General features: G+C 53.7%; 2 protein-coding genes across 2 annotated transcripts in view; both read right to left on the reverse strand.

Annotated features, from left to right (window-relative positions):
• Positions 1 to 5,698, reverse strand: part of LOC116948567 (basal cell adhesion molecule-like) — a 70,162-nt gene extending 64,464 nt beyond the window's left edge. The window contains exon 1 of the mRNA XM_032965339.2: positions 5,429 to 5,698. Coding sequence (XP_032821230.1) covers positions 5,429 to 5,486 — 58 coding nt within the window. The 5' untranslated portion in view covers positions 5,487 to 5,698. The remainder of the gene's footprint in view (positions 1 to 5,428) is intronic.
• Positions 5,699 to 16,653: 10,955 nt separating this feature from the next.
• Positions 16,654 to 27,157, reverse strand: part of LOC116948568 (angiotensin-converting enzyme-like) — a 42,387-nt gene continuing 31,883 nt past the window's right edge. The window contains exons 17-25 of the mRNA XM_076071606.1: positions 26,401 to 26,592; positions 24,800 to 24,897; positions 23,825 to 23,997; positions 23,150 to 23,373; positions 22,336 to 22,480; positions 21,823 to 21,921; positions 21,210 to 21,332; positions 19,343 to 19,524; positions 16,654 to 17,619 (exon numbers count right to left, since the gene is read on the reverse strand). Coding sequence (XP_075927721.1) covers positions 17,429 to 17,619; positions 19,343 to 19,524; positions 21,210 to 21,332; positions 21,823 to 21,921; positions 22,336 to 22,480; positions 23,150 to 23,373; positions 23,825 to 23,997; positions 24,800 to 24,897; positions 26,401 to 26,592 — 1,427 coding nt within the window. The 3' untranslated portion in view covers positions 16,654 to 17,428. The remainder of the gene's footprint in view (positions 17,620 to 19,342; positions 19,525 to 21,209; positions 21,333 to 21,822; positions 21,922 to 22,335; positions 22,481 to 23,149; positions 23,374 to 23,824; positions 23,998 to 24,799; positions 24,898 to 26,400; positions 26,593 to 27,157) is intronic.

The following is a 27,157-nucleotide window of genomic DNA, read 5'->3' on the forward strand; positions in this document are numbered from 1 at the left end:
AACCCAGCCCGCTCACCCCGCACGGCGTGTGGGGAAGGCCGTCATCCAGTAGTGGAGTGACTAAGAACGGGGCTGCACGTGTACAGGCGTGGCTTGCCCTGCTCGGACCCGGCTCTACCTCTCAAATGGACCGTGCGTTAATATGGATATCGAATAAGTCAATCGCAATGATGTTACTTGTAATGTCAACAAAATTATCTCTTGACGTACGTCAGCATGGTTTCCGGTAAAATGAACTCTGGTTATCTGCGAGATTAATTCTAGAATTAAAATATATCCGTCAGCGAGGTTTTAGTTTCACGTCAAGTCTCACATTGACGACTGAGCTGACGGGGTTTGTGATGGAGCGCTGCGGCATCGCCCAGCACGTATCCCGCTGCGGTCTGGTGTCACGCCGCGCCTGCCACAACGCGAAGCCCACACCGTGACTATCCCACCACCCACCCGTTCGCCACAGCACTTGTGACGACATCACGTTCATCCCTCTAGTCCACACCGAAGCGAGGTGGATTTCTCCACGTCTCTCGCTGTCACCTGATGATGCTAGCTGCAATTGCTGGCGAAACGTCGTACACGAATTGCAAATGTTGTGGGTTTACTCTCCAACACACCGGTGTGCTGTGCTAGTAACGAATTGGCCACGTTTTGCTTACGTGACAAATGGTCCGAATTGACTGTGTCGGGTGGTGGCAGGTTCAACGACACATTTGTATTCACGTGATCTAAGCCAACAACATCTGTTGTGCATAATATCGGTCGCGAAAGCCTACTACGTGTTAAACTGAGCAGCAGAATTGACTGCCAACCTCGCCGTGCCCCAACCTTGTACGATTGTATGTTGAACGTCTTTCGCACCGTACGTAGCCAACCGTGATAATAGGAGGTGCCGGGGGGAAGGAGAACAAACTAAACACAAAAATCAGTCACGAAAGAATGTAGTTTCTCAGTCTAGATTTTAAAGTGCAGAGCTTCCAGTGGCTTCATAATAACACGAGCTCACGTCTGGAGCCCCGTGACCCGCGCCTCACCGCCGGTCAGTCACACGAGAACAGAGGTTGACAACCACTAATGCCATAAAGGGTAAAACCTATTCTTATTTTTGGTTCTTTCGGTAAAGTCACGTAGAAGGGAAAAATATAAAATAATAATAAATGAATTCTTACCTTTCTACGTGACTTTACCGAAAGAACCAAGAATATGAATCCCCGCAGTCACGAAAGCTTTAAATAGAAATCTATTCTTATTTGTCATCATTATGGATACTGGTAAAAAGGTCCCATAGATAGAACTGCTGAAATCGAGCTATGGATACATTCATACGTGCATTGCTTTTGTACTGTCCGCCTTTTGGAGTTCTCTGGCTCTGACACTGGTGAGACGAGGCCCTAAAGAAGGCTGTCTCTGGTGTAGGCCAATCAGTTTCAAAGACAATGCCCCATATATTATCAAAGCATGTGTGTTTGCATGTTCACCACAAGTACGTGTGGTTAATGCAGACTTGATGCCTTGGAAAAGGTATCTGTGTGGTATTTGAACATCTTAACACCTGTTTCATTGCCAGAAAGAGTAAAACCTCTTCTTATTTGTCATCATAACGAGAATTGGGTATTTTTTTTAAACCTCAATATTTCAAGAGCCGTAATGCACGTGAATAACGTCACGAATGAGTTATTTAAAGAGCTACATGCATGCGGCTCCGCAGCCATGGGATGCCGACCCCTGCAACGAGAACGACGTTGATGTTGGATAGGAGGGCATCGCCTCTCAAAACTCCCCGGGGGTTTTAGTCTCCCGCCTCGGCCGTAGGTTCCCCCCGCCGCGTCTGGCGTGTGGTGCCACGCGAGGCCAAGCCCGGATTGTTGAGGCCTTGTCGCAGCGGGGCCGCGGAACGGCCCCCTGCGTCCCGGGCACGGCCCCTTGCGCCACGGGACGACCCCCTGCGTCGCGTAATCTCCCGAGGCATCGTGCACGACTTCACCGGACCGTACATAATCAGGCATGCGCGGACACACTGTTCCACCCGAGTGAATGCGAGCTCTGTCAAACCGTTACCAAACTCGAACCAAACTCCAGCATCTCAAGAGTAACACAATTGCATCGACTTAAAGCTTTGTCCAGCTTCCGTTGCGCGAACACGACTTTGTGCGTTTTGTTTTAAAGGATGCAGGTGAGCCACCGATTTGCATCAAGATTCCCACAGGTGTACAACGCGTCCGACATAAACATTCCAATTAAAGGTTAAAAAAACACCCACACAGAGGTTGTGGGCCAAGTCTCGGCATACACCCCCCCCCTCCCCCCCAGATCGACCATCAGCGATCGTGCATCTGAAGTGACGGAGGAAGGAAACATCGCCGTTCCGTACAAGGGTGACCCACTGACCCATCAATGTTTACTCGCGCTGGCAGCCGGCTGTGGCCAGTGGCATTCTTCAGTGCTGTGGTGCCAGCGGCCCTGCGGCTACATGTCACACATTCTGGCAAACAGCCACAATTTCACTTGACTTTGAGACTGACTGCGCCAATGACAACTGCCCTCCTGTAAGCCCTAAATATTGGAGCTGGCCACTAGTCCTCTAGCCAAACCACCATTTCGTTAATGCCAGGGTCGGCAGGCTTAGCCAATTCAAACACGATCCGATCGCAAGACTGGCAAGGAGTCGCTTCACTTATGCCAGCCGCACCTGCCGGCTGACATGGGCACCCGGAGAAGGACACCGCCTCTCTGGGTGTCCACGGCGCTCCGGCGCGCTGTTGGATTGCACGGCGGGGTCGCTCGCCACTGCTGCGCCGTTCGCTCCCAAGTGCTGAAGAAGCTCTCGGCAGTCGTGGAAGTGGGCACGGCATCGCCGCCGCTAGACAGTAAATCGTCACGATGGGGCCAGCGACAACCGTTGTCGGCACCCCACGGTAGCGCGTTCGCCCCCTTGTTGCAGGGGTTCGCGGTTCGAATACGGTACTGCCCTGGTTAATCCTGTGGTGAGTGTATTAACCGCAGTAATGATAATACTACGCACCGTCTGCTTAACGGTGAACGTTAAAGATCACGTGATGGAATTCACAAGAGTAGGGTCGGCGCCATGATCCACATTTGCCTATATTTGAAAATTGACACCGCAAATTACTCAATCAGGGAATTCACACATTAACCATCGGCCACCTACTGCGAAAACTTGGCAGGACCCTCCTGAAAAAAGTCGGTGAGGTTTTCGTGGGTAAACAAAGCTGAACAACTATCTAAATAACAACATAATATTTCCGTGGAGGGGAGAGGAGGCTGTAGAATCACACACGCGTCCCACCAGCCCTGAACTTGCAACTCGTAAAAGAGCCGCTTTAGGTGCACGGAGCTACAGCTGCAGATGCGATTCCACGCCGCTATGAACGGAGCGCCACGGTGGCGAGACGTTAACACTATCGCTGCTATAAATTCACACGTGACGATCAGCCACTTCGTTGAACTTAACATTTGTGGCGAGGTCGCTTCTGAAAAAGAACTTACCGTAGCTCAGTGGTAAGATAATTAAAAATAGTTTCTAGTTGAGAATGAGTTGGAGGCTGGCCGCGATGCTTTACGAGTGATCGAAGCTCCAGTGGAGCTTAACGAGGCACCCCCAGGCATTGTGTTTGCACGGGGAACCAAGTAACAAGCAATGTCTGACTCTTGACACCGTCCGTGTTAAGTGGCCTCTGACTAATTAGCGTAGGCGTGTCTGGGTCCTGTGGGTTTGCTTTGAACACGTGGACAAATCAAACGCAACGAAAGCTGAAAGAGTGTTTTGTGTGTGTGCGTGGTGTGCAGAGCGGCGTGAAAGAGATGCGTGCTCGCAAACGACGCGGAGGGAGTGGAAGAGGAGGGCATGGGTCAGGGGACAAAGCACAAAGCTGGGTCGTCGCATCACCACAGAGCAGGGATGGAGTGATGTGTGTATGTGTGTGTGTGTAGAACTTCTTTCGCACCGTACGTCGCCAACCGTGCTAATCGGAGATGCGGGGGAAAGGACAACAAACTAAACACGAAAGACATTTCTTGAAGAAATTAGTTTTCAATCTAGATAATTTAAAAGTGCATAGCTCCAGTGGCTTCCTACTATCGAAAGGAAGAGCGTTCCAGACGGCCGCAGAGGCCGATATGATGGACATGGGCTCGCTCATGCGCTGGAGTCAGCTGGATTGTGGCTTCGCAGAGCTGTGTAGGCTGGCGATGGCTCGTGGAAGATATTCATCCAGCAGTGGACGAGGCCGTGGCTCACGATGAGTACACTGAACATGAAAGTCATACGGATTCCCGACGGTGGCCTTCCAGTGCACGTCGGTCGCGGCGACTGTCGACCATAGGGGCCATCCATTGAGTAGGTCAGCAAAAATCTGTCAAAACCAGACCCCTCCCCCCCCCCATCCCTGTACGGACGCGTACTTTTTACACCCCGCCCCCCCACCTGCGTACGTACGCCTGACGCACCCCCCCCCCCCAAATCCTATAGAAGGGCCGATATTTAATCCACGCAGCAACCATCAAGGATTAATAATATTAACGTGTTTAAGCAAACAGATAGTCCACCGCCGGACTATCTAACTCATTTGAAGGCCAATGTAGACAAATTATTATCGAGGCTTCACCCCCCCCCCCCTCCCCCGTTTCCTATGCGTACGAACATTGTCAGTAGACACCCCATACGCAAGCGTACGCATTTGGGTTAACCCCCCCTCCATGCGTACGTACTAAATGGATGGCCCCATACTTCACTCAGCTGGTGAGTGCGGGTTGGGGCGAGGTGCAAGGGGTTTCGCTGTCTCTCTCCTCGCCCCCCGTTCCCTGGAATCGACTGTCATTGCACGTCAAAAAAACAATCACCAACTCGCACTGCCTTCCAATCTTCTCTTAAACCCCCACGTGTTTATTCTCCATTGAGCACCCTCACTTCTCCCCTCGCTGTCCTCCCCACTCGTGCTGACGCCGCCTTCCCTGTCCCCAACTCCGCATGTTCACCGCCACCATCAATACACTCGTGTCACTTTACATCAACCGCTATTCCACGCACCGTCACCACCACCATCGCCAACCACTTCATTTCTCGTGGGTGGCCAGCACCACGCCCGGCCGCCTTTGTCTCTCCAGTGGCTATGTTTACTACACACCGCGCCAGGTACTCATTTGAGGCTGAGTCGAGCTAGGGGAGGTCCATGCCCGGTTCAGATAATCGTCACCGGTGTTGGCCGTGAGCTGGAATCGAACCCGGGTCGCCGGGTTCGTTGCGCAGCGTAGCGCTAACTGCTACACTACCTCCCCCCCCCCACACCTGTACACACACACACACGCACGCGCGCGCGCGCACACCTGTACACGCCACGAACTCTCACGCCTGCGCACCTGCACGGCTCTGCATACCACGGTCTCTCACGCCTGTGCCGCTCTGTGCCCTCCTCACCTGCGAGCGAGACGATGAGAAACGCCACGCACGTGTTCACCAGCAGCTGAACGGCCATCGTCGCAGTCGGTGCAGCGCCCAGAAGTTCTCTCCCTGCGGAATTTATCCCGGGTGGAAGTGAGCCTCGGTTACCAGGAGCCTCGGCGCGAGGTTCGCGTTGGTCCGTTCACTGCCGACTACGCGCGCCTCCACCACCGCGAGGGAGAGCGCGAGCGAGGGATGGCGCGGTGGTAGTCGAAGGGGAGCGAGGGAGGGAGGGAGAGAGAGAGAGAGCGAGGGAGGAGATGAAGGGGTTGGGGTGGGAGAAAACTGAATAGAGGGAGGGGGAAGGGTGGGAGGGATGGGATGGAGTTTGGGGGGGGGGGTGCAAGGAGCGGCATGGGGAGGGGGAGAGATGGAGCCGCTCGAACCGAACTTTACACATTTGGCGAAGTGGCGCAGCGGACCCCTCCCTCCCACCTCCGATCCCCACTTAGGGGGCACTACTCGATGCATTTAGGGGGGAGGGAGGGAGGGAGGGGCAGACACTCATTACCACAGCCTCAGTGGGGGTGAGGCTGTCGGGGCCTCCTCGTTCGCCGGGCATCGCCCGTGCAGCATCTGCAGGACCTGGCTGCGATGCCATCGGCGGCAATGACCACGCAGCCTCTTCAGCTTGAACTTGAGTGCCTGTCCAGCACACGACTTAGGGGGGCGGGGGGCAGTCATTGAGGGGCACGAGATTTCGGGTCCCCCCCCATAGAATCCCGACTTCGTTGGAGACTCGAGCTCAGGTCCTGAAGTGTCGTGGAGGGGACATCTGCGACCGCACACGATCCTGATCCCTCCGTGGGTCAGCCCCCCCCCCCTCCAACCCTTTAGACCTTGGCCATTGTCCATTGTCCCGAGTTGAGTCAGGAATGGCTGGATGGAGGAAGTCCGGATCCTGTGGCTGGTGGCTCGGAGGTAGCGCAACACACGGCCAGTCGTGACTCAGACAGACAGACAGTCGCACAGACAGTCAGACAGTCGGTCACATAGACAGACAGTTATGAAAACAGTCACGGCGATATGGAAGACCGGCTGGGATCGGACCGGCCCAGCGACATTTCTAGGCGGTGAGTGAGAGGCGGGGGGGGGGACGAGACAAGTGGAGTGGTGGGAACGAACGGACGGAGCAACTGCGCAGATAAAGATCCCCCCTGTAGCCTTAACGGGCTGGTGGGACAAGAGCTGTTGGCTAGTACCTATGAAGGCCTGCACGGCGCACCTATTAGGGAGTGATGTGGCCAACACAACGGCCGGCCGCCTTTGTCTCCCTCGTGCTGATCTTCAACACACCGCCCCACGTACTCATTAAGGCTGAGTCGACCGAGGGGTGGACCAGGAGCGGTTCGCATATGACTCGCCAAGAGCATGGATAGCGACGGATATAATAACAACAGTTGCCATTCGCCGTGGCGGTAACGTGACCACGGTGCTTGTGCCAGGCTAGGTGCTCTTCGAGGCCACGTAAAGTGTCGAAGGCTCTATGGTAGGAAGTCACGGGACACACTCAGATGCACTGGCGGAGCCAGTGTGGGGGGGGTGGCACGTGCCCCCCCCCCCCCAATGATCCGATCGAAATCCCTAATTTCGATCGGATAATGGGGGTTTATTAGTAATAAATCGGCATTTTGCGACCCCCACTGCCACTGTGTAGCATATTATTACGTGGCCAGGGACTCTATGAGATGATAGGACAATAGTCTGAGTCCATAATTGGCAATAAGTAACGGCAAAGCGGTTATAAGTGACTCACAGAATTGTGCGCAGTTGCGTGTATACAGAGTCCACGACTTCCCTGAAGGCAATCACCTTCAGCGAGCGCGATGCCGATCACACAACGCGGTTCGAATTCAACCCTCGATCGATGGCTGTGCCATCGCCGCACACGCGTCGAATAAAAAGCAAGGGACAAGTCCTTACTTACTAACAACTCCTTACTTACTAACAACTCCTTACTTACTAACAACTCCTTACTTACTAACAACTCCTCTATCATTTTTCATTGCTGGAGGGGTTGCCCCCCTACCTGAAAATCCTGGATCCGCCATTGCCCAGCTGCCATGGGTTTACTGTCCGAGATCGCTGGCAGATGTACCACCTGTGCTCCCATCTGTGCCAACTTTCTGCGTTTTAACCCCCAGGCGCTCTGCCCGTTGTGAGCGTCGCTCATCTGCCCTCCGCTGTTGCTGAAGGGCGATCTTGACACCGCTAGTATAGTACCAGCAAACGGCAAGTCCACTCAGCTCAACATTCTCCCGTACCACATCGTTCCATTTCTTCTCGAGCCCGTGCCGCGCACGCTTAGCCCCCTCTATCCGGCCAAACAGAAGCCGCTTGGCCATGCGGTGGCTGGGCATGCGCCCTACATGAGCGAGCCAACGCAGCTTTTGCCTGCCGGAGGAACTCACCGATTGGACTGTGTCCAGATCTTTTAAGGATATGTGAGCTAACGCAATCCAGCCTGGTTAAACCAAGGATGGATCGTAGCGGAGGCTTGCCTGAATGTTTCAAACCGACGCAGATGTGCCTTTTGAGTCGGCCACGTTTCGCGAGCATTGAATCGGAATATGTATTTATACTGGAGGAATCCGATGAGCTTTAAAGCTCTTTTTCACATATGTCCAGTTGGGCTAGGACAGAAAGTTACAACAAACAATACAGAAAACACAATAGGAGTGCAAAGTATAGCAAAAGTAAACAAATCAGAAAAACAACTAATTTAATTTCATCAGATAAAGCGCACTGACACAGTCTCTCTTCTTTTGCAGAGGTAAGCCTGTGACAAATGAGAGCTCCACGAAATTGGGTAAGAAAAAGTGGGCATATCAGCCAGACAAGAACAAAGATCCCCCATATAGCCTTAGACTGTAGGGGCAAGTGTTGTTAGCAAGTACCTAAGAAGGCTGGAACGGTACACGAGGGGGTGGGTGGCCAGCACCACGCCCGACCGCCTTTGTCTCCCTAGTGGCAATGTTTACACACCGCACCAGGTACTCATTTGAGGCTGAGTCGAGCTAGGGGAGGTCCATGCCCGGTTCAGATAATCGTCACCGGTGTTGGCCGTGAGCTGGAATCGAACCCGGGTCGCCGGGTTCATAGCGCAGCGCGCTAACCACTACACTATCGCTCCCCCCAGACAAGACAAACACACACGCACACACACAGCCAGACGTACACACACACAGCCAAACATACACACACACAGCCAGAGATACACACACGCACACACACAGCCAGACATACACACACACAGCCAGACATACACACACGCACACACACAGCCAGACATACACACAGCCAGATATACACACACGCACACACATAGCAAGACATACACACAACCAGATACAACAACCGCCATTCGCCACGAAGTGGTGGTGACGTCACCACGACGCTTGTGCCAGGCCATGTGCACCTTGAGGCCACGTGAAGTGTCGAACGCCCGCTGGCAGGAGGTCACGGGGCAGACCCAGGTGCCACGGGTCGACTGAGATGGCTGGCTGATGCACCACCTGTGCCCCCTACTGTGCCAACCTGCTGTGCTTTAGCCACCCGGCGCTCCGCTCGTTGTGAGCGTCGCTCCTCCGCCCTCCGTTGTTGTTGGAGGGCGACTGCCTCCAACCGCCCAGTAGCGTCCTTCACGAGCCTCCTCCACAGAGGCCGATCTTGACACCGCTGGTACCAGTCATCGGCAAGTCCACTCAGCTCCACGTCCTCCTGTACCACATCACTCCATTTCTTCTCTAGCCCGTGCCACGCCCGTTTAGCCCCCTCGATCCGGCCGAAGAAAAGCTGTTTCGGCATGCGGTGGCTGGGCATGCGGGCTACATGACCCAGCCAACGCAGCCTTGCCTGCCGGAGGAGCTCACCGATGGGACCTTGCTCAGATTATTCAAGGATTTTTGAGCTCCTCACAAAATCCAGCCTGGTTAAACCCAGGATGGATCGTAGGCAGGCCAGCAGGTTCCGTTTCTTCCTTTTTATTTACTACTGGTTTCGTATGGCCGCCTTTGTCTCCCTCGTGGTGATGTCCAACGCACCGCCCCACGCACTCATTACGGCTGAGTCGAGCCAGGGGAGGACCAGGAGCGGTTCGCATATGACTCGCCAAGAGCATGGATAGCGACGGACATAATAACAACATAATCAAGGTTTTTGGATTATATCGCGTAAGTGTGAATTGTGTCGTAACCCTCCACCACCAGACACAGCCATTTAGTAAGGGATTTGTCATGTAAACAAAACGCCAATTAGTCACTAGTATAGTGTATAGTGTCGTGTATAGTGTAGTGTATAGTGTACTGTGTAGTGTGGTGTACTACTTCATGCCACCGGTGTGTTGGAGAGTAAATCCACAACATTTACAATTTTAGTATCGTGACGTTTCGCTGGTAATTATTAAATCCAGAATTAATGGGATATTTTTTTTCCAGAAGAGTGAATCAGTCCACCTGCTTTTGGTCTAAAACCTAAAAACCTGCATAATTAATCACGTCCCTGACATCGTCCAACTCTCGTGTGCCCGAATGCGAAATTTGCTTTGCTTGATCGTGGCCCCCGTGCAGCTTCCACGTTTTCTCGTTTCGCACGGCTGCTGATGCAGATGAAGAGCCAACGACTGTTATTTCACATTCATGCGGTCGCTAGCCACAGATAACCGCGTCAGGAGCCGGCGGAGAAGCGGCATCGCCGCTGCGATGTCTCCCTCGTATTTGGGGATCGAGCATTGCGTCATCACGCGTTGTACGGTCTGTTCTGGGTGACCACAGTCGCACTCGACTGGAGAGGTTTTTTTTACATTTGTGCATCAGGTAGCCGTATCTGCCACGGTTAGTGCAGTGGGTGCGATGCAGGGTGGACCGCGCGCTTCGTGAAAGATCAAATCCAATGGATCTTCTGCGTGAAGTGCGCTCCCAATTTTATCTTTCCGAACGATGGCAAGGTCCGAGTTGCAGTCGCGTGCTCGCTGCTCGGGATTTGCTGAGCAGAATCGAGGCGAGTTGCATCGCCTGCGATGTCGACTGGGACTCGGAGCCCTTGGTGGGCCCGGCCCCATCTCCTTCTCTTGGATTGGGGAGGGTTACTATGACAGTGGTCACTGTCATTGAAGCCCTCCCCAATCCAACCAGCACCAGCCTAGCGCCGGCCCTGGCCTTGTCTTGTCCCGCCAGGACCAGCGGAGCTCCAATCGCCGAGAAGAAGTTTCGTCGAAATGAAACTATACATGCATGTCATTTTTATTTATTTTACCAGTTAAGGCACACTGAGCTATGTAGCTCTTTTTCAGAAGCGACCTGGCTATCACAAATGGTAGCTCTACGGTGTGGCTTACCACGTGGAAATGTCATAGCAGCCAAATACTCTGAACGCGTGATGCTGTTTCTAAATGTGGAGGGAAAACCCAGAGGACCCGAAAGAAAAATCCACGCGACCACGAGGAGAGAGAAAGACACTCAAACTCCAAATACACAGCAGGCGTCAGGGTCGGGATCGAACCCACGCCCTCCTGTATAATGCCAACGAAAACGCCACAACAACGATACACTTCGTTTATTTGTATTTTATTGACTCGTCTTAACGGCCGCGCAATGCGGCCATCAAGCCGAGTCTCGACTCCCACACCGCTGCCGTGGCAGTCGAGATCATGGTGCCCGAGGCCTCGCCACGCCCTGTGACGAGCCCTTGGCTCCTGCCATGGGCCGTCTTTTCTCAATTTCCAACCGTTTAGGCTCCGGGAGGGAGGGAACGGGAGACCTCGGCGCGCGTGTGTACGTGCGAAGGTTGCAGCACCCAAAAGCTCGGCACAAATGGGTTCAAGAATCCCAGTGCCGTACCACCATCTTCCGGCCACCTCGCAGCCCAACGATTGGTACTCACAGACGGTCTCCTCCTGTCGAAGCCCTAACGCAGGCTCGAGGCCGCTTTGCTTCCGAGATCGGACGAGATCGAGCGCGCTCAGAGACTTTGGGATCATAGCGAGTTCCGACCCTGAGGCTGTCCCCCCCCCCACCGCCCTTGCGCTGTGACCCCCACCTCTCACCAGACCCACGGTGGCTAGGAGATGTTGACTATCTCACCTGGTATACAGGAGGTCGTGGGTTCGATCCCGACCCTGACGCCTGCTGAATAATTGGAATTTGCGCGCTCTCCCAGTGTTCGCGTTTAGAGTATTTGGATACTGAGATGGCAATCCACTTCATTGAGCTATCATTTGTGGCCCGGTCTCTTCTGAAAAAAAATAGTTATACAGCTCAGTGTGACCTCACCTGGTAAAATAAAAAAATAATAGTTATAGACCGCCCAAGGCTCCATAGCGATTCGGGGCCGTCCATAAATGACGTCACGCGATTTTTGACGATTTTTGACCACCCCCCCCCCCCCCCGTCGTCACACGGCGTCACAAAGTCAGACCCCCCCTCAAATATGACGTCACAAAGCTCTGCCCCTCCCCCAAAAAAAACATGCTTCAAATTGCTTTAAACTATTGTCATGGTAGTGCGGATTTAATGTGGCGCTGCACTCTGATGTTGTAGGAGAAAACATTTATTAAAAAGTCTATTTAATTAAGTAGAACGTGTTGTCTATATTTATTTAAAGTTGCGCATTTTGATTTGACGTCACATTTCCCCCCCCCTCCCCTGCGTCACGCATCGTCACAAATGTCTGACCCCCCCCCCCCCCCCAGGTGCGTGACGTCATTTATGGACGGCCCCTTCAACATAGAGCTCCCACAGTCCCATACCCCCTGCGAATTCCCGTCTCCCCCATCCCCAACCCCGTTGCTCCCCCCAACGATCTTCGCCATTATGATCCCGGGGCGCCCTCTCGCGCCTCCACGTGGCACACAACACGTGCCCCAGCGGGCAGCCCGCGTCAAGTTGGACACCGAACCCGGGTGGATCGGGTGGCGTGACACGGAGCGAGGTGGAGCGGTGTGCAGTGCGCCGAGCGAGGGCGGTGATAGTGAGCAGGGGGGCTGGTGGTGAGCGGGGGGGGGGGGTTGAGCGAGGGGGGTGTGGTGAGTGAGAGAGGGGGATGTTGGTGAGCGAGAGGAGTGGTGGTGAGTGAGGGGGATGGTGATTAGGGGAGGGGTGGTGAGCGAGAGGGGGTTAGCGAGGGGGTGGGTGAGCGAAGGTGGGGTGTAGTGAGCAAAGGGGGGGGGGAGTTGTGGTGAGCGTGGGGAGGCTGTGGTGAGCGAGGGGGGGGTTGTGGTGAGCGAGGGGAGTTGTGGTGAGCGAGGGGAGGCTGTGGTGAGCGAGGGGGGGTTGTGGTGAGCGAGGGGGGGTTGTGGTGAGCGAGGGGAGTTGTGGTGAGCGAGGGGAGGCTGTGGTGAGCGAGGGGAGGGTGTGGTGAGCGAGGGGGGGTTGTGGTGAGCGAGGGGAGTTGTGGTGAGCGTGGGGAGGGTTGTGGTGAGCGAGGGGGGTTGTGGTGAGCGAGGGGAGTTGTGGTGAGCGTGGGGAGGGTTGTGGTGAGCGAGGGGGGGTTGTGGTGAGCGAAATGCCGCAGTCTCTCCGGGCCGTGTGCTCCCCGGTCAAGGCGTCGTCTCGCCGTGCTGCGTCTTGGCAACTCTAGAGTTATTATCTTGAATCTCCGGGCAGCAGGTAAGAGGAAGTCGGCAGCCCAGTGCTGGCACGCCTGTCCGCTGCATTAGGACGTGCAAAGGAGATATCGGTGATTCAAGCGGAGTGAGTGATGGATGCATCAAAGGCTACGTCGGGGAAACGCTGAGAACCCTCCCCCGCTGGCACACGCTAAGTAGACTTCGTAGGGACGGGTCGTAACCATTGCTATTTTATTTACTGTTTTACCAGGCAAGGCCCAATGAGCTATGTAGCTCTTTTATGGCCATCGCAAATGAAAGCTCTACAAACTACCTTGCGTGGAAATGTTACAGCAGCCAAATACTCTAAACGCGCGGTGTTGAGTCTACATGTGGAGGGGGGAAAAACCGGAGGAAGCGAAGAAAAATCCACGAGACCACGGGGAGAAAATGCAAACTCCAAATACACGGGCGTCAGGTTCGGGATCGAACCCACAACCTCCTGTATTCCAAATACACGGGCGTCAGGTTCGGGATCGAACCCACAACCTCCTGTATTCCAAATACACGGGCGTCAGGTTCGGGATCGAACCCACAACCTCCTGTATTCCAAATACACGGGCGTCAGGTTCGGGATCGAACCCACAACCTCCTGTATTCCAAATACACGGGCGTCAGGTTCGGGATCGAACCCACAACCTCCTGTATTCCAAATACACGGGCGTCAGGTTCGGGATCGAACCCACAACCTCCTGTATTCCAAATACACGGGCGTCAGGTTCGGGATCGAACCCACAACCTCCTGTATTCCAAATACACGGGCGTCAGGTTCGGGATCGAACCCACAACCTCCTGTATTCCGGGTGAGGTAGTTAACATCTCGCCACCGTGGCCGCCTTGGTGATTGAATCTTTCCGATCTGATTCCTGTGAGCAAAAAAATCACAATCCGATTGGAGATATTAACTCATCCACGTACGGATCGGAGTGGCCCGATAGTATGGAATCGCATTTTTATGGGTTCGTCCACCTGTAAGGAACGATTTTTTTCCCAATGAAACATTCCAAAAGGTATTATTAATTCATGTACAGTTTATTAATATTTTTGTTACTGAACAAAAAAAAATCTATAGCTGACTCAAAATGTGCCGCGCATTGTGTAGAATGGGTGCAGAGTGCGTGGGAGAGTGAGTGCTGAGAACACCAAAGGACTTTTAATTGAAACGGGAAGGTTATGGGTTCACTAACTGGCATGAGGAACAATTTAGGGTTGTACATGTCAGAGAACTCCTCATCTTAACAGCCATGATCAATCCACTGCTGGATCAACGCTTCCCCAAGCCGACTCTGACGATCTTGCGACGCAAAAGTCAACAGATTTCATGGCTCCATCTCCTTGCTGGACGTTTCCCCTGGGACGTGCCTCCACAAATATTTCAGGGTTTTATTCAAATGTATTTTTTCAGTGATATGTGCATATGAATGTGCAAGACAATGCAAATTGTGGCGAAGCAAAACCCAAATGTTACGAATCGCTTCACGCTCGTTCATCAGGCTACAAGAGGTAAAGGCCAGATAAGCTCATCTATTCCGTGAAGTTCTAGGGTTGATCGTGCGCAGATTGCTGTAAATGTCTAAGGGTGCTTTATACATGTAAATTGTTATTACACGGCACTGCGTCAGCAAAGTGGAGAGTGAACGCGACATCCAACACACTCCAAGTGCAGAACGCCAAGAAGCATACAGCTGTCTCGGCCTCGCTGTGCGCTGCCATTACACCACTATCCGAGTAGTTAACCTCGCATTCAATAAACCTTCAGAGCCAGGGTGAACATCCGACTCTAACGTATTTAATTAATATAACGAGGTAAAACTGATGGAAAAACACAGCACAAAATACAGCATCTGTTAACACTTGCAATATCAATACAATTGTAGTGGCGTGGAATGAGTCACTGGAGCGCGTGCCGCTGGGAGATTGGTAGACAATAGAAATAGGGGTGACAGCCCGTTCTACTAGTTGCACCTGTGGGCAAGGCAGGGAGCCCTCTGGGGGGATCCAGAGGGGTGCGGGGGGGGGGGCTGAGGGCGGAGCCTGGCCACGCTGGGGAAGATAAAAGGCGAGCTCCGACTCACAGTCGGGGCTGCTGCGATCTGGAGGGGAACGCGTTGTGTCGTTGTCGTGATCCTCACCCGCTGCAAGCTGTGGGTCTGGCAGCATGTTGGCTGGCCTGACCCGGTGGGTGGTTATCCCCTAAAGGCTGGAATAAAAGAGAGAGTACCTCCTACTAGTCTGTGAATTAGTACACTCCACAATGAATGAATACTACAGCATCATAACATTGTCTTAGATAACATGAATCTCAATAATAGGTCCTGGATGGACCTACATTAGCACTGAATAGCCATACAACAATAAGCTACTGTGTTAAATAAGGTCACTCTGAGTAATCACCATACTGCAGCCCAAATGTACAGCGCTGCTGCACATAACACTGAACTGTGGATGAGATACTTCTTCATTTTTGCTCTCAAGAACGCATTAAAGTTACATGGGCACAAGTCTGGCTTGACTTATCCAACTACAAATAACATTCACAATAATGCAAGTAGCAGACTTCGTTGTTAACTAGGCCTCATATTTATCAAAACAATTTCACAGCGTTATAAAGGCAATCCTAACATAACAGCATCCCCAGTATTATAAGAACATGAACTTACAGACAATGCTACTTAAAGTCCCACAATGAACAGATGCACCCGTCTTCACTGCGACGCCAATTGTGCCTCAATTCTGTACTCTGTGTAATGGCTGACACCCCTGCCTTGCCTCGTGGCTTCGAGGCCCTTAACTTTTGTAACTTCCTGGTCACGTGACCAAACTCAACACCATCATATAAGGACGTTCCTGTGTAAACACACCCCCATATATGCCGTGGAGCAAACCAACAGCCGCTGGTCACTCTATTGTTTCACATGGACTTCGTCTAGCCGCTGGACAGACGTCGTTACTGCTGATGTGTTCATTTTTAGTCTGTGCCGTAATTCGATGGGAGCGCGCTGCGTGCCTATCCTTGCTATATAAGTATATTTATTCGAGAAGATTTATTGTGTTACATTTGTTTTATAATGCAAAATAAAACATGGTCAAATGTAATAATAGGGTTTTTCCCCTTTTTTCTGGCAACAAAACTGATCCTTTTTACAAGGATTCATATCTGCATTAACCACAATACCTGCAGTCAAAATGCAAACAACAAAAAAACTATGATAATATATGCATTGTCCTTGAAACTGATTGGTCCACACCAAGGGACGGCTTTCTTTTGAGCCTCGACCCAATTGGTGCTCGACCAGTTGACGCCAAAAGGCATACAGCTCAAAGACAATGCACTATCAAAGTAATGAGGGCTCGGGGTGAGTATCTACATCATTAGACCTCCTTTGCCAGTACCAAAATGTAATAATAGGGTTTTTCCCCTAATTTTCTGGCAACAAAACTTATTACTTTGATAGTGCATTGTCTTTGAGCTGTACGCCTTTTGGCGTCATCTGGTCGAGCACCAATTGGATCGAGGCTCAAAAGAAAGCCGTCCCTTGGTGTGGACCAATCAGTTTCAAGGACAATGCATATATTATCATAGTATTTTTTTGTTTGCATTTTGACTGCAGGTATTGTGGTTAATGCAGACATGAATCCTCGTAAAAAGGTTTCAGTTTTGTTGCCAGAAAAAAGGGGAAAAACCCTACTATTACATTTTGGTACTGGCAAAGGAGGTCTAATGATGGATCAAATGTGTTTTTTTTTACGTAGGCCCTTTAGTTTTCATAGGCCCTAGGCACAGTGCCTACGTGGTGCCTACTGCGCCTATTGGATAATACGGCCCTGCTGATGCCAAATGGCCTGATGGAATACGGGAAGGTGGGGGCGAAATTGTGCACGGCATGCGTCGTGGATATGCTTGGTAACCTCGCCAGCCCGGAGCGACCAAGCCCGCCTTGGTGGAGCGCCCTTCCGATTATCACGGTTGGCCAGCTACGGTGCAAATGAAAGTTCAACGTACGTGCAGGGGAGCTCCCGCTCATCGCGGTCACGGGCCGCTTCCAAGGGAGCCACTCGGCTGACGCCTCCCAAGCGGCGGTCTCGTGGACGCGCCTCATCAGAAACCGCCCCCCCCCCCTCGAAACTTTCTTTTGGCGGACGCCTTTAATTCCGCCGAGTAGCGTGCAAAAACCATGAGGGGCCGTGGCGCTTGCCTCCCTGGTGCGTGAGGTCGGGCGGGTGGACGGGGTGCGTTGATGCGAAACGAGCGCCATGCCTCGACGCCGATCTCCCAAGCCGCGTGTCGCCAGCGGTGGCGAAGGCGGCGGCGGTGGCGGCGACCGGCGCTGCCGTGCCCGGGCGGCGGCGGCGGCGGCGTCGTCTCGGCGACGTCACGAAGCGTTCCCTGGCTGGGAGGCCTGCGAGCGATTCTTCCCGCGGCGGACGGCGACGGCGCTGACGGCGACGAGCACCGCCACTGCCGCGAGCAGAAGCAGCAGCCACTGCGCCGCCGCCGCGGCCGCCCGCCCGCTCACCTCCATCCCCAGGAAGGTGGAGATGGGCGCCGCGCCGTAGCCGCCGTCTGAAACGCAACGACCGCGCCCGCGTGAGCCTCCGTGCCCGGCCCCCCCCCCCGCCGCCCCCGCCTCGCTCGGCGTTGCCGTCCTTCGAGCGCGGTGGTTCTCAACCTTTTACTCGGCTACTGTCCCCACCCACCTTGCCGAAGTTTGTTTCACCCGAGCACCACCCTCCTTGCCCGACCTCGCATGGCTCTGAGAAATAAATGTATGAATAATGGACGCCGATATTTGAGCCAATTCTCCATTTTGTGAGGTATCCAGACTAGAGGTTAAACCTATTCTTAGTAAACTGCAAGCGAATTCAAAACATTCAACGGACGCTCTGTGATGCGTGACGTAATTATGCTGCTAACCCCAGAGCGATAAATGCTCTGATGCGTGCATTGTCTTTGTACTGTTCACATTTTGGCGTTGTTTTCTGGTCTGACGCTGGTAGTGAGACTAAAGAAGGCTGTTGTCTCTGGTGTAGGCCAATCAGTTCAAAGACAATGGCCCATATATTATCAGAGCATGTGTGTTTGCATGTTCACCACAAGTACGTGTGGTTAATGCAGACTTGATGCCTTGAAAAAGGTATCTGTGTGGTATTTGAACATCTTAACAGCTGTTTCATTGCCAGGAAGAGTAAAACCTCTTCTTATTTGTCATCATAACAAGAATATAATATTTTTCCGAATTTGGTGTAAAAACACCCTCAATATATCAAGAGCTGCAATGCACGTGAATAACGTCATGAATCAGTCCTTTAAAGAGCCAAAAGCTATTTGCAAAAGCTATTTATTTGGTTTTTGAAGGTCTTAAAAACCTGCTTTATTGCCAGAAGAGGTAAAACCTATTCTTATTTTTCATACTTTGAAACTGGCGAAAAGGTCCCATGATATGATATAATTAGGTTGCGCTCACTGGTTACTCTTGGAAACTCGCATTGTTTACTATCAGTGGGTTTAGAAAGGTCTTTTACTGGTAGGAACCTCCTGGTTACACCAGCCCACAGGGGGATTATTGTGTCCGTCCGTCCGTCGTGCATCCAAAAATGGGAGGGGTGGGGCTGGGTGGAGAGGGGAGGGTGGGGAGGGGCTGAGTGGGGAGGGAGGGTGGGGCTGGGTGGGGAGGGGCTGGGTGGGGAGGGGCTGGGTGGGGAGGGTGGGAGGGGCTGAGGGGGGAGGGTGGGCTGGGTGGGGGGTGGGAGGGGTGGGGCTGGGTGGGGAGGGGCTGGTCACCCCGTGGTGCCCTTATCAATTGCAACGTTTAACCTACTCACGCCGGCTTGTGCCCGCCCTCACAGTCGGGCATATTTGCGGAATACACCACGTGGTGCCGCCGTTGTTGACCCTGGCCATTGACTGAGCAACCCAACGTTCCTACCGGCTCCCTCCGCAGGAGAATGTGTTATATCGTTCTAGGTTACCATATGGATTTAAATTTCATCGCAGTTATTTTGTCTTGCCAGATTCATACGTAATTATTCACCAATGATTCTCCCTGTACGACACAATTTCACACATTTATAAATCGCCTCCCGTACCCTCCCCCCTGGGGGGACATTGCCACGTTGGTACCCGCCCCCCCCCCCCCAGGGGTCCGCCCGATAGAGAACGGCTGCTCGAGCAAAGCGCGTCGGGGCAGGTGGAACCGCCGACAGAATCGCTGCGACGAGGAGACCTGGCGGACCTGGTGGGCCGGGGGGGGGGGGGGGGGGGCAGCGGGGTTGTCGCGACCACTCACACGGCCGCCAGTCGTAGCTGGGCCAGCCCACGACGTCCCCGTGCTCCCCGTTGCGGCGACGCAGCCACAGCAGCAGCGGCTCGAAGTAGCGCAGGAGGGCGGCCGCGGACATGGAGCGGTTCCCCGTGAGCACCTCCAGGGCGTCCTGCCAGGGGCGGCTCGCGCCCAGCCGCATCGCCTCGCTGCACGTGGGGGAGACGCGACGCACGCGCGCGCGCGCAATTGTGACGGCGGTGATGGTGATAAATCACAACCCCAAAATTATCTTTGAAATTTTCAACTTGGCCCGAATTGTTCTCACGCCTTAGGAATTCGGCGACGGTGATTTAGCACGCCCCGGTGGTGAGCGACATTTGGAGGTGCAATTCCACGTGATTTGGCTCTTTAAATCGCTTTGTTGTTGGTGCGCCGCCTTTCACATTGTTTTCGGGCCTCTGTGTGAGGTTACATTTTCCACGGCGCCGGTGTTTGTGGCCACAGAATGCACACAGGAAGAGAGGCTTTTATTTTCCACTCGTGTATCTCGTTGCCCGTGCGGATGCGGTCAAGCGCCGTCCATTGTTTCCGTGGAAGATCTAAGCTGAGCAGCGTTGGCCATGGACTCGCCGGGAGGAATGGAGCGTCGTTTACGTACGCACGCAGGTATGTACGTACGTGCGTTAAACTTCTTTCGCACCGTACGTAGCCAACGGTGCGAATCGGAGGTGCGGGGGAAGGACAACAAACTATGGATATATGTGTGAGTCTATGTATGTATATATGTTAAAATTATTTCTGCGTGAACCTATGTGTTTATGTATGTTGAACTTCTTTCGCACCGTGCATAGCCAACCATGCTAATCCAGAGGTGTACCACACACTCGGGCGTTGGCAAAACACTCCCCGTTCATCAACAACGGCGAACAGTTCGTTGGTGTGAACTTTAATTCGCAGCCCTCTCGATCCACTTTTGGACGAGGGCCTCTCTCCTCTCTCTCTCCCTCTCCACGTTGTGTCGGTCAAAGAGGTTGTTTGGCCATCACAATCGGAATCTTTGTTTATCCTTTGAGAAATCCGATGAGCAATGAAGCAATTTTTTCACAGATGGTCCAGTAGGGGCATGTGAAAAAAATTACAACAAACAAACAAAGAATACAAACAATGATGGGAGTGCAAAGTATAGGAAATGTAAGCAAATCACTCTAAATAAATAAAACAGATATAGTATATTAGTACATATTGCATACTACACCAATTCCCTAGCTTGGGCAAGGCAGCAACAGCGAAAACAGTTCCAGACCACGCCAAGACAACACAGAGTCCCTCAATAAAATTGCACATTAAATTTGAACTATCGATACACAGGTAAGGATGAAAGTTACAAATTACATTTGAACTTCACCATGCCGGCCCATGTGCCTCTGGAGACGGGTGGCAATGTTCAATATGAGTAACTGGGCTGTGAGGCAGGGCTGGGTGTACTAAACTATTTATTTATTATACCAGGTAAGGCTCACCACCGAGCTATGTAGCTATTTTTCAGAAGCAACCTGGCCACAAATGATAGCTCAACAACGTGGCTTATCACGTGGACATTTATAGCAGCCAAATACCCAGAGAGAAACCCACGCGACCACGGGGCGAACATGCAAACTCCAAATATACAGGCGTCAGGGTCGGGATCAAACCCACGACCTCCTGTGTACCAGTTAACATCTCGCCACCGTGGCGCTCAACTGGGCTGTGAGACAGGGCTGGGTTTATTTGACACTTGAGGTCTGTGTGAACAGATGACGCTCTCTACAGGACGACCGGGACAGAGCAATGTGAAGCGTGCGGTGTGCATGGGGCTTGCGGGATGATGATGATGATGACAATGACGACGCACGCGAGCAGGCTGCCGGCCTCCGTAGAGCCGTAGATGTCGCACGTGTGTAGGGGCCCCGTGTGCCCCGCTCGGAGGCACAGCGCCTCGTGGATCTGGAACTGGAGGATGTAGCTCACGAAGTACCTGCAGCCACGGCAGAGCGACGCGCTCGATCGTGACGCTCGCTCGGGACGTCGCTGGCTCGCTCGCTCACTCGGGACGTTGCTCAGGGCACTCGTTCGGGACACTTGCTCACTCGCTCGCTCGCTCGGGAGCTTGGGACGCTCGCTCGCTCGGGACACTCTCTCAGGAAGCTCGCTCGCTAACTCCCTCGCTCCCTGGGCGGCGCTTCCACTCGTGTTTTTTTTTCTGCTATCGGCTTCAGGTCAGGAAGTAATTTAAGCGACCTCATGTCCTCACTCGGGGCATAATGTTTACGAAAAGATTGCTTCAATACAATCACAGCGCGGTATTGGTAACACGGAAGCAGTTAACTGTATAAAATCTCACTTGCACTGAATTATGTGAGTAGCATTTTACTGGCCTGACCATACGCGTGTTAACCCTACTTCCCGCGCTCCGTGAAGCCCGCTTGCTGACCGTGTGTGTGCCCGTGTGTGGATGTGAAGGTGACCTGATGTAGGGCACGCAAGATGGCACGTGAAACTTGGCCCCAGGGTCAAAGTCGGCTTCCGTGCGGGGCACAGGTGGACACACGCCCTGCAGCTTCAGTCTGTAGGCACACACCGCGAAAGTCACCCTCGCCGCCCTCGCAGCCCTGGCCGCTCTCGCCACCACATTGCCCGCACCGCCACCGTCAGGGAAGGATCGCTGATTTACCGCAAGTGAACTGCGGGCTTCAGTCCAGATATGCCGCTACTGAAACTGCCTCTTTGATCCTCGGGCATTTGCACTGAACTCTAAGAGTCCAAATCGTGCTGTAGTACGGCTCGATTATCAAAAAGGCATCGAGGAAGCCTCAGTCTGGCTGCAGTGCCAACGTGTGCTCGTGCATTTATGAAAAAACGCAAACGCCACGAACCCATCTTGCCCCGCGCGGCGACGTCACAGCCGCACGTCTCGTCGGCTCCTAGGCAGCACCGACAGCCGAGACCGGGGGACGCGGCCTCGCGCTCCCCCCCCCTACCTGTGCTCCCACCACGCCTGGTTGTACTGCTCGGACGAGACGCGTCCGTCGAACACCTTCCAGCGCCACTGGTCGATGAGGAATCCGAACGGCAGGAAGGCCACCTTGTCCAGGGCCATGCTCATCAGGAAGTTGATGTCGCTCTCTGCTCACGCGCAAAAACGCGACGGCGGCTTAAAAGCGGCCGCCACCGCGTCGATCGCCGCGAGCCACGGGGGGGGGGGGGGGGTCACGCTCCGCGAGCGCCCGCTCTGAACTGTTAAAACCCCCCCCCGAGAAATGTTTAGAGCCACTGACCTATATATGTATGTGTAAGTCTTTTATTCAGAAGCGACCTGGCTATCACAAATGTGACAACTCGACCAAGTGACCGATCGCGGTGGACATTTATAGCAGCCAAGTACTCGAAAAGCGCGATGTTGAGTCTCAATGTGCGAGGCAAAAAAACCGGAGGGCCCGGAGGAAATATCCACGCGACCACGGGGAGAACATGGAAACAGCAGGCGTCAGGGTCGACATCGAACTCACGATCTCCTGTATACCAGTCAAGGCAGTTAACATCTCGTAACCGTGGCGCCCCACTTCTCCTCGAATCTCCAAGGCTCAACAGAGTCGATCGTGAGCAGCACTTGGACGAGCGACCATGACGGCACGCTATGCTCCCGGGCCTTAAACCAACCCGCACTGACCGGTGTGGCGAAGTACGGTCAAGTGACCCCCCCCCCCCCACAACACCTCGCGGCGAGGGCGGACCCTCATCCAGCAGCGGATTGACAAAATGGTTGCGGAGGGTACGGACGGCCTTGACGCTCACCGTAACTCTCTTCGGCCCGCTCCAGCAGCCCGATCTTCTGAAGGTGACGCGGCGTGGCCACGGACAGCGCCATGACGTCGCCGATGGCCTCGTGGAAGCCCGGGTTGGCTCCGTCGCGGAACGGCACGGGCTGCTCCTTGTACTGCAGGAAGTACTGCACGTGGCCCATCTCGTGGTGCGCCGTCACCAGGTCGTCCATCGTCTGCACCGTGCACTGCTTGATCCTGCGCGCGAGGCCAGGACGCGCGGGCGTGGCGGGCGTGTCGCGTGCCCCAGCGTGGGGCGTTCACGCAGGTGGCCAACAAGGGCGATTTGAGAGCCTGATTCACGCTTGTTGTTATCCGTGTCCCTGTGGTGCCTGGCCCACCGCTCACCTACAATCCCCTCCGTCACCCGGAGCAATCAAGAACCACGGTCGGAACGTCACAGGGGACGTCACAAGGGATGTCACGGGAAGTGATGGAATGTCACAGGGGAAGTCACAAGGGATGTCACGGGAAGTGACGGAATGTCACAGGGGACGTCACAAGAGATGTCACGGGAAGTGACGGAATGTCACAGGGGACGTCACAAGGGATGCCACGGGAAGTGACGGAATGTCACAGGGGACGTCACAGGGGACGTCACATGGGATGAAGAGGACATGACAGCGAGCACAGCGCCGTGTCGGCTCACCTGAAGTCCTTGCGGTTGTGGAAGTTCCAGGCGGAGGCGTGGCACACCACCTTGCGCCCGTCCGCGGGCTTCTCCAGCATCGACTTTTTCCAGAACTCCGGGGGCATTGGGATCATCCCCAGGGATCGGAAGAAGTGGTCCGACTCCTGGAACATCCGCAGGGGCGTCCAATTCTGCACCCGGTGAACCAAGCGGCGGTGAGGGGGGAGGGGGTGGCCAGCCGTTCTTTCTGCACGACTCAACCCACCCGGGACCTTTCCTCAACGGTTGGGGGGGTTCAACTTTAGATAATTGCATTTCTATTCTTGGTTCTTTCGGTAAAGTCACGTAGAAGGGAAATAATAAAATAATAAAAATAAAGCTAAATAAAATTCTCACGACGTTTCGTCCACAACGCAAGCAGCCGTCCACTACGTGACTTTATCCGAAAGAACCAAGAATATGAATCCCTGCAGTCACGAAAGCTTTAAATCGAAATTGTATTTCTATTTGTCGGTTGAGGCCCACTGAGCTATATAGCTTGTTACCGGAAGCGACCTGGGTGGGGGGGCTATCCTGGGTGGGGGGGCTATTCTGGGTGGGGGGGGGCTCTTTTGGGTGTGGGGGGGGGCTCTCTTGGGTGGGGGGGGGCTCTCCTGGGTGGGGAGGCTCTCCTGGGTGGGGGGGCTCTCTTTGGTGGGGGGGCTATCCTGGGTGGGGGGGTTCTCCTGGGTGGGGGGGGCTCTCTTGGGTGGGGGGGGGCTCTCCTGGGTGGGGAGGGGGCTATCCTGGGTGGGGGGGGCTCTCTTGGGTGTGGGGGGGGCTCTCCTGGGTGGGGGGGGCTCTCTTGGGTGGGGGGGGGCTCTCTTGGGTGGGGGGAGCTCTCGTGGGTGGGGGGGCTCTCTTGGGTGGAGGGGGCTCTCCAGGGTGGGGGGGCTCTCCTGGGTGGGGGGGGGCTCTCTTGGGTGGGTGGGGTGGGGGGGGGTCTTTCCTTGCCTTGCTCTGCATGGCTGGCGTGGCGTCCACGGCCGGCGCGTCTGGGTACGGTGTGACGACGTGGTACACGTTGCTCCAGCTCTGAGCCCACACGTTACCTGGGCACACGCACGGCGCAGCGCGGAGTGACGTTCACGGCGGTGGCGTGAGCAGGAACGGATCGACTCACCCCGGACCTTCATCCGGCTGCTCGAGCCATGAATAGGAAGAATAACGTAAGGGCACGGATCTCCGACTTGTATTATAATGATTAACATGCTGTGCCCGATTAAGCTCGTGCAGGGCCTGTAGCATATGTTATAAAGGGGCCCTAAATTTAAAAAAAGAAAAATCACAAATATTAAAACACATGAATTTTTTTACGTGCACAGTAAAGTAAGTGTATTTTTCATTTGCTATACAGCCAGATAATACGACAAATCGCTAACCTTAAACACCCAGTCGTTCAAAAAAGTTGAAGGCAGTATAGTACTATAGTAATAGAGCAAGTGCAGAATCACTGAACCGGAATTGACAGCTTGAAAGCATTTAGCGCAGGGCCCTTGAAAGCGCGGGGCCCGTAGCATATGTAGCTACTTTTGCTATGAGGACAATCCGGCACTGTTAACATGCTCGTTTTAAATTTCGATTTAAAGCTTTCGTGACTGCAAGGATTCATCTTCTTTGGTTCTTTCGGTAAGGTCACGTAGAATGAGAATAAAATAACACAATAAAATTCTCACGACATTTCGGCCACAACGCAAGCGGCCGTCTTCACCTTTCACGGCCGCTTGCGTTGTGGCCGAAACGTCGTGAGAATTTTATTGTGTTATTTTATTATTTTATTCTCATTCTACGTGACCTTACCGAAAGATCTAAAGAAGATGCTCGTTTTACCCAGAAAAAGCCTCACTGAGGCTGGAGACTCGTTTTGAGGAGGGTCCTACCAATGTTTTGTAGTAGGGGTAATGTTGCTATGTCTAATCCCAAGAGAGCAATTTGTATTTCGTCCTAGCTTTGGTAGGAACCCAAAGAACCACGCAGAACAGGGGGAGAACACGCAAACTCCACACAGAGAGGAATCGAACCCAGGCCCCTTCTTGCTGTGAGGCACGAGTTTCACGACTGCGTGCCACCACGCTGTCATCCGGGGGTTCCTTTCGACAAGAGCACGTGAAGGGGATGTGTCGACAGCATGGAGCTACTAGACCAAGATCACACTCAGAAGAGCAAGGTGTGACTGGGAGTGAGCGCACATTCTCACTGGGATGTTCTGTTGTTTTTTTATTTACTCTTTTCATTTTACCAGGTTAAGGCCCCACTGAGCTATACAAAGCGACCTGGCCATCACAAATGATAGATCAGCGAATTGGGCTTATCACGTGGAAATGTACAGCAGCCAAATACTCTAAACGCGTGATGTCGATTCTACATGTAGAAGGAAAAACCGGAGGACCCGGAGAAAAATCCACGCGGCCACGGGAAGAGAGACACGCAGACTCCAAATATACAGCAGCAGGCGTCAGGGTCGACATCGCACCCACGACCTCCTGCGTACCAGGCGAGGTAGCTAACATCTCCTCGCCACCGTGGCGCTCCACGGAGCCGCGGAGCAAACCCACCGAGCAGGTGCGCGGGAATGGGGCCGCGCAGATTGACGAGCCGCTCCCCGTAGCGCCGGTGCAGCCTGCGCCGCACGTAGGCGTGCATGTGCAGGTAGAGGGGCCGCAGCTCGTCGTAGAGGCGCTCCAGGTCGGCCTCGAACGTCTCCGTCTCGTAGACGGAGCGCCACATCTCGCCGCCGTCACGGTAACCTGACGGCACACGAGCACGGCGGCGCGGTGCCCAGCGCGACGCTCGGCGCGTTCGTCGCGGGCGCGCACAGAGGGGCACGACGCCGCGTCGGGCTAATCGATGAACGTCCGTTCCTTCGCTCGTGATGGGCGCGCCGAATCGTGCGCGTGAGAACGTGTGCTTTTGACTTTGTATACGCTCTACGCAAACAGGTTCACCGACCCCTGCAGCCAGGAGAGGCGCTATTAAAAAACAAAAATCTGCAACGGCAACCCTGATAACGACAATGTATCAGTTGCCGTGGAGGTGATTTATTACGGCTCTCGTGTGGCTGGCATCACTGTGCTGTTAAAGTGACACCAGGAGTCGTTCTGGGATGTCATCCTCTGGGGCAAGTCTCTAACACAGGCGGGTGCACTGCTCACTGCAACAGTTCCAAGTGGCTATTTCTTCATCTCTTTATTGTGGCTGACAGTGACGTTAGAATGTAATGGGTCGCGAAGAAATTCAACAAGAAATGAAATCACAAAAGGAAAGCAAGGCCAATGTTGCTGTACATCGTGGTTATTGTTCCACCGCGTGAAT

The sequence above is a fragment of the Petromyzon marinus genome, chromosome 34 (assembly GCF_048934315.1).
Source record: "Petromyzon marinus isolate PM22_M1 ecotype Great Lakes invasive population chromosome 34, UKy_Petmar_22M1.pri1.0, whole genome shotgun sequence".
NCBI classification, from domain to species: domain Eukaryota; kingdom Metazoa; phylum Chordata; class Hyperoartia; order Petromyzontiformes; family Petromyzontidae; genus Petromyzon; species Petromyzon marinus.